Here is a 9,456-nt window from a genome sequence, read left to right on the forward strand (position 1 = left end):
TAACAAGGCTGCAAAATGATTCAGTAATGTTCTACTATCTTCTAAAAACAGTTACTAAAACTGGTAAGCTAGTATCTTCTTTAAAACATTTCTAAGAAACGTTCCAGCTAATAAATGTTGCTGTGCTTCTTATTTGCAAGTGGTTATTCACATTTTGTGAATCAAGTGTATCAGCAGGGCCAGAATAAAAAGGTGGGCCTACAGAGTCTTCGGAATGACATCTTTTTTTTTATCCTTCTCTCTGGTGGTCAAAGTGCCATACACCATCAGAGAAATAAATGCGCTAATGAGCCTTTCTTCGGCCTCGTTGTGACAACACAAGGAGAAGCGTCCCTGGTAGCCATGACACCTCTCGCGAGAACTGACTGAGTGAGGAGGACTCGTCGGTGGCGGTGGAGATAAAGTTACCTACAAAGTTTTCTCGTCGTGTTTAGCGAATCAACTCGAAAAGAGGACGATTTTTAATTGTTAGTAACTGTTTTAAGAGAGTCGCGGCGGTGATACGTCATCGACCTTGTTTGAGAGTTGCTTTTTAAGCAGCAGTGAGGGAGAAACGTGACTTCCGCACCAGTTGAGTTGACTTTCGCGGGTCAGCCTGAAACGACTAGCGAGCGTTAAATCGCTTTTATAAACGAGATGCTAACGAGGTTTTCCGCAAAGTCGAGACCAGCTTCCATTTTCTCTTAACGTGTGCTGACCCGGTGCCTCATAACAATGGTTTAAGCCCAATTGTTTCGTGGATTAATCGTTTCCTGCGTGTGGCAGAGCAGTGGAGTCACCTCAGAGCGACATATAGATACAAGCATGTCACTGCTGTCTGTGGTCGAGGATGCCATCAAATCATGCAAAGCTGAACAAGCCAGGATTAATGGCAACATTCAGCTGTACAGAGAAATACTACAGACCTTGTAAGTATTCTACACCCGAGTAACTAACTACACTGATTTATCATTGCTCATGATTATACTTTATACTACTATACATGATTATAAAAGTTTATACTCAAGTAAATGTATAAAACAACTATTTCAGAGAACGATTTATATGCTGCTTGTATTTAACTTTAAGTCGATTTGTTGTTACAAATAATCACGAACGTATTTATGCAGTGACTTTATCAGTTTTAGTCCAACAAAGCGAGACTTCTGGATGTTTAACTTCATGATCTGCGAGTGGAGGCCCCCATCCGGCGCTGTGGCTTAGTTGGTTAAAGCGCCTGTCTAGTAAACAGGAGATCCTGGGTTCGAATCCCAGCAGTGCCTTTTCAAACTAGTCAGAGTTAACACCTTACTGAGGAGGAGCTCCAGGACAGATGCTTGAATTTGTGTAAGATGTATCGCATAGAGAGTATGGCAGATTTGTGTGGAACTGCATAATAGGATAGAACAGAGATCGCAATAATAGATGAGCTTTGAATATTATTGGCTTTATGTTGCATTGATTTATCGCCAAGAGAGCACTGACAAGTACGCTTTACTTTTTAATATACAGCTCCCTATGTTTCTTGATCTTTCTGAAATTCTGTTAAAGTTGATGATAGAAATTATAGCACTGACTTTAGAAAATACACTTATCACTTCAGATCGATGGTAAACCGCATGTTTCTAGGAATTATCATGTGGATTCTGTTACAGGATAAGTCTTAAACTCTGATTTTCTATATTTGCAATATTAATGAGGTAACAATACAAACTCAGAAAACATTTTTTTCCCCACAACTTGATAAACAAGCTGTTCTCAGCGGAAAATGAAGTCCCAAGAACACTGTTTGGAGCTAGAAAGGTGGCAGGGTCCGACAAATATAAAAGTAAAACAGTATGAAATGATCTTCTCTCTTGGGGTCACTTTGTTTATTCTGTTTATTCAGTCATGACAATGAAGAAAGTTTATTTATTTTTTGATTAAAAATTCTTCCCCGAAAATACATAATGCATCTTGTACAAATCTGTTGGTTTTATACACAATTGCCACTAGGAATTCTGTATATTATTAGTATATGTTATATATATTATTCTTGCCTAAGCTTTCTTAATTGACATATGGTCTTTTTCCTGCAGAACACCACAACCGAAGACAGGCTTTGAGGAGCTGGATTCTGCTGATGATGCTGCCACCGGTAATAGTATAAACAGAATAATAAGAGCTGTAAATGAGGTGACCTCGAGGGCAACTTTTCTTCTGTTGTCACTCGCTGAATGTCAAAAAGATTCTAAAAGTTGAGTGGAACATCACATGTAACAAGAAAGAAGAAATAAGAGTGAGAGATGAGTGTTGTCATGTGAGGTAGTCACACTTCTCTTTTATTATTGTACAGTGAATTCAGTGAATTAGAGACTGTCGACTGAAAATTTAGGTTAATACAAAGTAAAATAATTTAATTGTAAGCACATTTGCTGTCTTCAGGCACAGATACTGCACCAGTGGAGAATGAAGATATAAAATTGCTTGAACAAGCCCTGGAGAAAGCCCTTCGGGTCCGTACTGGTACTGCACCCTCTAAAACGGACTCAAAGAAACAATATGCCCCTCTAAGGAAGGAACCAGGCCCTACAATACTCGCATCCAAAGAGGGGACACAGGCATCTGCAACTTCTAAAGGCAGTCAAACCACCACTAGATTGACTTCTAACTCTGCCAGTCTTGACAGAAAAAGGCCTGGCACGTCAGCATCCTCCACACCGGGCTCAAAAACTTCAGTTAGCTACAATACGGTACGCCGCAAAACCACAAACAGAAACACAATCCAGACCCGTGCTGTCTATTCAGCTGGGACTGTGCATCACCAGGCAGGAAGGAAATCACAGCAGGCTGCCTCAGCGTCTGGATCTCTTGACCTGGGTCAGTTACACACTTCAGCCCTCCAAACTAAAAGCAAGACCATTAGAAGCAACGTGTTGAGTGGCGGTGACATTGGCAAAGCTGCAGCTATCTCTACGCCTTCTTATAAGACAGAGCCTGCTTCACATGCAGGGAGGTCTCATAGTTTACCAGGGCCGAACAGGTATGTTTTTACACAACAGGTCCATACTCATGAGTCGAACATTATTTTGTTTATTTATTTATTTATTTTTTCCGTGTTTTTATAATCATTTTGTTTGCCTTTGTCTCATGACAGGAAAGCTTCAGATCAAACAGAAGAATGGAAATCTCTAAGGATGAAGAAAGACAGGTGGCCAACATCAGCTCAAATCAAATTTTACAACTCATTATACAATTTTTTGCCTTGGAACTAATTTTCCCTCTCTGTGTTATTTTTAGGTTGTGGGACAAAGTCGAGGCCCTACAAAGGGAACCTGTGCCTGGCAGGAGTCACTTTATTGAGAGAATGAGAGCAATGGTATCCTTCCTTTTTCTAGAGAAGCTCATCAAGTTTTTCCATGTTGTGTAATGTTGAGTTCAGAAATATACTCTAGTGTACAGATTCCCAACCTGAACATGACCCCAACTAAGGGTAGCCAAAAGTTTTACGGGGGGAGGTTTAAAGGCCCTCTTGATTTTAAGAGGCGTAAGAAAACATTTCTTTTTTTAAATATACAGCAGGCTTATATATAAATGTGAAGAAAACTCTATTGTTTAGAAGTTTAGAATATTATTTAAGATATAAACTAAATAAAATCTCACTGAGATTTCTCACCTGTTGAAGATACAAGCTATATTGAAAGAGCCTTGATTCTCTTTTCAACAGCCTCTTCCTGCATTTGAAAACTATGCAGTTAAAATAACCAAAGAGATGATCAAGCGTCAGGCAGAGGAAAGTAAGAAAAAAAAAAGAAACTTATTAAGTATGTATGATTGTTACAAAATAAAAGAATACATGCAAGACTAGCAGGAAACTCATAAGTGATGCAATATTTACGTGAAATTATCTTGTTTTACATAAAATGCACTTTTTCTGGTTGTGTTAACTGTACATTTTATCAGCTGTTCTGCAGTGGTATTGACGTGCATAAGGTTTGCACAGTTAATCAAAATATTATTGAAATTGCAATATGGCCAACTGCTATATCTAAATCGCAGAAGCTTTAATTTTTTAATAAAGGTATAATGTGTAACAAAGCAGCTGCAGAGATACCCTGGCTTGTACATCTTGTTCTCGAGATGTAAGAATACATATGTGTATTCTGACTCCAAAAACTGTTATACTGTAATGATTTAATAGATTTTTCAAAACTGGTCTAGGTCCATCCAGAATTATGTATTATTTTTGAAAAATCTGGTATCAGTATTCCAGGCACTTGTTAACAATACAATGTCATAAGTAGTCCTCGAATGGAAAATGTCAGGGGAAACCATGGTTTACTCTGATACGAGAGGCATTGAAGAAAAAGGTTGGGAACCACTGCTCTAGTGTCAGCGTTAAGGTAGAATTCCACCGATTTCCATTGAAAGTATTTCAGAATTTCTGAACAAATTCCACTGAATACGCTTTCGTTTTTCTAAGGAGTCTGATTCCCAGCACATTGTGTTTGACCTCTTCTCTCTGGCCCCTACAGTTCCCCAAGGATTGGCCGCATGGTAGCCCAGACCAGACCCGGACTCTGGTCCACAGACTGACTCTCCAAGGGCATGACCTCATCCACTGCTACAGGACAAATGAGCTTCTGGCCAAACAGACCGCAGAAGAAGCCACAGAGCCGGGTAACAGCTTGCACATAATTGCACACAAAAGAAGTTGACAAAGAATGAGGGAACATTTAGAGATTGATGACACAAGTGTGTGGGCAGAAAATGGTAATTTTTGGAAGTGGCTGCACAGGGAGTTGGCAGGAGGTTTCCGAGAGCTATTTAGAATGATTTGTCAATGTTGAGCCTTCCCTCTGCCAATCATACTCAAGACCCTGGAATGAGCATGTGAGATTTTTAACAATTACAGTGACTGCAACCATGAGACTAATTAACACACTGCAGTGAAGATAAGCAACTGCTGTCTGTATCTCCTGTTATGCTACATGTGAAATTATTTTTTTCTTTTTTTTTGAATGTATTTCTGTGCAGTTGATAAGACTCTTGAAAGGTTGCGGATGGAAGCAGCAGAGCTCCGAAAATTTGCCGGCCAAGTGAAAGAAGGTAGGAAAATAATCATGTTTTACTATAACAACTGAACTAAAAAGAATCACATGTTAACCTGACTTATGTTATGCGACAGCGGTCATGAGCAGAGAAAAAATACATTATTACGATGATTGATTCCACGGCACAGACTTGCATCATAAAAGAGGACATCGGGAGAAATCATGACCCTGTGTGTGACTCTGGTTACCCAACTGTGTTTGAATTATAATGTCTGGGTGTCAGGGTGTCACCCACTCAGTACCTACAGTGCATGTAACATGGTACGATTTCCATTACCTCCAGCAACACAATTATAATGAAGCCGAATGCCCAGAGATTTTCCATTCACACCGCTCGAATGACCGGATCACCTTCAGGGAGGAAGTTTCGTTTATGTTTACCAGTTATAGCTCCGGTGCTGCGCGAGTACGTTGCTAAAGCCAGTGTGCGAGAGAAGTTTCCAGTAATTTCTACATCCCTGTTGGGCCCACACACCTCCCTGTGGTGTGGTGATGATATGCATTCAGTCCAGCATCTCACACCAACAGTTCAGCGAGTGTTTCATTTCATGGCGTTTGATTTTCCAGAGACGGGTTTATCGTTTATTGCATTTTAGCAGCATTTGAAAAATGATTGTGATGATAGCAGCGTGCTAACGAGCTAATGCAGCCTCTCCACCTTGGTGCATGGAAAATGAAAACAGAGCCGCAGTGAAACCTCAGCGCCAGTTCAGTCCTTTCCTTGGCCTCAACAGATCCCCCTCCCCGTGACGGTGGGGTTTTAAAGCTGTCTATCCTGACGTGGCTAGGCAAGGGCCCAGCTATTTAAAGCTGCAGCAGCAGAGCAGAAAAACGTTTTAGGGTACGGTTGCTCACGCTCACGCTCTAAAAATAACCGTATTTTCCATCAGAGTGGGAAGCGTGGGATCGATGGAGGCCAGAGGGAGGTTGTCTTTGCCCCACTGAGGCATATGGTGTGTGGGGAGATGGGATGATGGCACCCCTGCCCCCGACTATAACCTACACGACAGAGGCAGAGCTCCGAGAGCTGGAGACGCTGAGGATGAGGGTGGCACTGCTGCAGCAGGAGATTTCCCTCGAGCAGGTAAGGGTTCTGCACCTGGTGACACAACAGCTCATCAGATATTAAATTGTGCTAATTGATTGGACCATCTGTGTGTTGAGTTGTACTAAATGAATAATAATTGTTAACATGCTGACAGTCTCTTCTTCTATGTGACAGGCTCTGCTGGACACTCTGTCCCCTCAGCTTTCATCTATAGCATCTGGGCCTGGAGGTCCCAACATCAGCGCTCTGAGAGCTGTGTACTCGCTGCTTTGTGAAGGAGGGCAGCGTTTCCCTGCCATAGTCCTGGACTCTGAGCCTGACTGACTACAGACCACTTTACACTGATTTATCAGTTTATGAAGTTCTCCCCTCTGACACTGTCAATAAAACAGGAACATTATATTATATTACTTTAGAACAAGCAGGTGTACCTAGTAAGTGTATATTCAAGGTGACTTTTGTGAAGAATCAATGTTTCTTTCAGTCTGCAGTGACTATTTATTAGATAACTGATGCCATTTAATTTTCTTTGACTAGTAGGAAACCAATGCTGTCATTATCTTTTCTCTCTCATGTTGGATCTGACTGTGAAGACTGTGTGACTTTGTAGCTTGCCAGTGAAAATCAAGTGTCTCCAAAAACTATGAACTACATTCTTTAGATAAGCCAGTGGGTTTTTAAAAGGGTGTATCTGTCTTTAGAAGCAGAGGAATGTTCTCAACCCTCAAAGGAACACTTTAACCTCGGTTCATTATTATTTCCATGTTTAAATGAGATTTTATCGGGCATGCCAGTGGCTTCGTTGGTCGAGTGTTTGCTCCATGTGCAGAGGTCCTTGCCACAGTGGCCTGGGGTTCAAGCCAAATCACCCCCCTCCCAACTCCCCTTCCCCCCACTTTCCTGTCATCATCTCTGGCTGTTTCTATCATAATAAATGCACATAAGCCACCAAAACATAAAAAGAGTCAATAAATAATAGTGTTTTATTTAACATTTGTGATTGGAAGCCCTTGCAACACTGACTCTACCAGCAGGTGGCACTCAACTCACAGAAGTGACCACAGAACATGTTTGAAGGTGACTAATTGCTTGTTTAGTTGCATCAAAAGCAATCAATCAGTCGTCAGCTGGATTCAGTCCGTGACCTAGAATTAGATGTGGGAATAAGAATAGTTTTGACAAAACATGAATAAGTAACGGCTTCTTATCAGCGCGCTGCATGACTGTCAGCGTGCTGCAGTCTGGATTCAAGTGAATTAAAGGAACAATGGAGATGTTTGATCCTATTTTTTAATCCTGTCTTTCGCTGAAAGCAGCAGGGACGCCATGACTTCAGGCTCATCCCTCCATATGTTCCCATTTCTTCCTACTGTCTGGCTTATCTGAGCGTCTGAGGAGCTCACAGTATGAATGATTGTGCTTGTTCGGTATGAGAGGGACCTGCCACTAGTAATGAAACAAGAGAAACCACCCAAACTCTGTGATGTGTTTGATTTCCATACGTGACTTTTAGAATCTGGCGTACATTGAATGACAGATGACACGTACGGAGCCAATACTATGTCTCCCTGATTCTAGAGGAGCGGTAATTGTGATATTGCCCTCCGCGAATGTGATGTGAGGGCGAATGTGAGATGCAGGAGGGCTTGGAGAGGCCTAAAAGGCTCATGCCCACAGATGACGTGTGGATGGCACAGGCTGTGCCAGACCGGGCGACAGGTGGCGCTGGGTTCACACAGCGGGACGTGGGTGTTCGCGCACTGCTGCACCAACCCTCGCGTGCACACAAACGCACACCCAAAGCCGGCTGAGTCACAAAGACGATGCACTTGGGGGGGGCCTGGCTCTCTGCACGCCTCAAGCTGGAAATGGCTTGTTTCCCTGAGCAGAGGAGCAAAAACATTCAAAAAGGGAGAGGGATATTTCAGCCTCACTTAGCCTGCTCCCTGTTTCTAAAACAACAGTAGTGACTAAAGCAACACCAGATTGTCACAAATGTTCGCAGAATCTCTTTTTTTTTTTTCCAGCACCAGAAGTGTCTCGCCACTTGTAGATTGCAGGCATGTGTCGCTGCTGGCTTATGGTCTGCCCATACAGTCTTGGATCAGTGTGTGTGAAGGGAATAAAGGAGGAGGCAGGGAAGCATCCCTGAGATCACGTCAACACTACACACAGGTCCCAGAGGGAGTGGTGCCTACGCAACTCAGCCTTCCTGTGACCTGCATACATCAGCTGCTGTCTTGCTCTTGCTGTCACCAGCGGAGCTCTTCCACTCCCACCGCCGTGGCCTGGCCCTGCCCAGGTTACCCATGTCTCACGCCTTTGTCCCATTTTTCCCACGCCTCTTTTTGTCACATAATGGAAGATCCGAGGCAATTTTACTTTCCATGGAAGCGGCATCATTTTCTTTCCCATGTCACACGGGAGAGAAGCAGAGTTGAAGTGTTTTTTGTCCTACCCATTCCTTCCTACTTCACCCTTTTCATTTTTTTTCCTTTTTTAGCCTCCAGTCCACTCCAGTGCTGGACTCCACAAGTGCAAATCCACAGAAACCGAACAGTGCTCCCAAGAATCCACTTCTCTCTCCCTCAAATGTCCATTGCTATTGAACATCTCTTTTCTCCTGCACCCCGCCCCTCACAAACACATTCCTCACTTCCCCTCTTTCACTCCTCTGTTGCCCGTCTACAGCTCTGGTGCCCATTGAACTACAGCAGAGATCGTTAAATTCGGTGTGGTCATCGGTTAGGTTGCATTAGGGTTTGTTATTTGATTTTCCTCACCGGTCAGCCACTCTGAGCCAGCTTCCTGCATGGAAGTTGAACTAAAAAACAGTGGTCCTGTGGAGACTGAGCCATGTTAGGCTTTTATATGACAATATCAGGTAGCTCTTAATCCAATCATTTCTGCCTGTGGGCATTGAAGAGCGGGAATCCTTCGATGTAATTATGAGGAGAAGCCCTGTTGTTCAGCTGAAAAACACAGAGACGTTATTCAAACATCATGTGCAATGGATTTATACCGGCAGATTTTTAAAGAGATTACTTTTTAAGACCTATATATTGAGGTAAAACATTTTTTGCTGTGCTTATTATTAAGAGGCCTGTTGTCTCCTCACAAATGTCTGTCTTTAAATATAATTAAACAGTTTCCCCAGTAATTGTGGGTTACAGGGGCCCTATGTGCTTTTTGAGAAGAAATTAAAGCTCATAATTTGGTTTATTTATTTACGGTATTAATGAGGTAATAATACAAACTCAGAAATATTTGTTATTTTTCTATTAGTGAATAAAAAAAGGAAGGAAAATAAAGCCCCAGAACACAGTTTGAAGCTAG

The 9,456-nt window shown here is 42.3% G+C and overlaps 1 protein-coding gene and 1 non-coding gene across 2 annotated transcripts; both read left to right on the top strand.

Annotated features, from left to right (window-relative positions):
• Nucleotides 1-315: 315 nt before the first annotated feature.
• Nucleotides 316-8,059, top strand: LOC119014304 (tubulin epsilon and delta complex protein 2). The gene is made up of 9 exons (XM_037089341.1): nucleotides 316-908; nucleotides 2,058-2,116; nucleotides 2,404-3,001; nucleotides 3,116-3,169; nucleotides 3,259-3,337; nucleotides 4,494-4,638; nucleotides 4,996-5,067; nucleotides 5,963-6,156; nucleotides 6,295-8,059. Exons 1-9 carry the CDS (start codon nucleotides 805-807, stop codon nucleotides 6,442-6,444), a joined length of 1,455 nt encoding a protein of 484 aa, XP_036945236.1. The 5' UTR covers nucleotides 316-804; the 3' UTR covers nucleotides 6,445-8,059.
• On the top strand, nucleotides 1,189-1,262 carry trnat-agu. The gene has a single exon. It is a non-coding gene; the product is annotated as a tRNA-Thr (tRNA).
• Nucleotides 8,060-9,456: the final 1,397 nt, after the last annotated feature.

Source organism: Acanthopagrus latus, chromosome 23 (genome assembly GCF_904848185.1).
Source record: "Acanthopagrus latus isolate v.2019 chromosome 23, fAcaLat1.1, whole genome shotgun sequence".
Taxonomy (NCBI): Eukaryota; Metazoa; Chordata; class Actinopteri; order Spariformes; family Sparidae; genus Acanthopagrus; species Acanthopagrus latus.

Excerpts from the sequence above, each read along its gene's own strand:
- LOC119014304 (XM_037089341.1), top strand. The coding sequence starts at position 805 with ATGTCACTGCTGTCTGTGGTCGAGGATGCCATCAAATCATGCAAAGCT. Across the intron at positions 3,002-3,115 it reads AGTTTACCAGGGCCGAACAG|GAAAGCTTCAGATCAAACAG; the intron begins GTATGTTTTTAC and ends GTCTCATGACAG. Across the intron at positions 6,157-6,294 it reads AGGAGATTTCCCTCGAGCAG|GCTCTGCTGGACACTCTGTC; the intron begins GTAAGGGTTCTG and ends TCTATGTGACAG.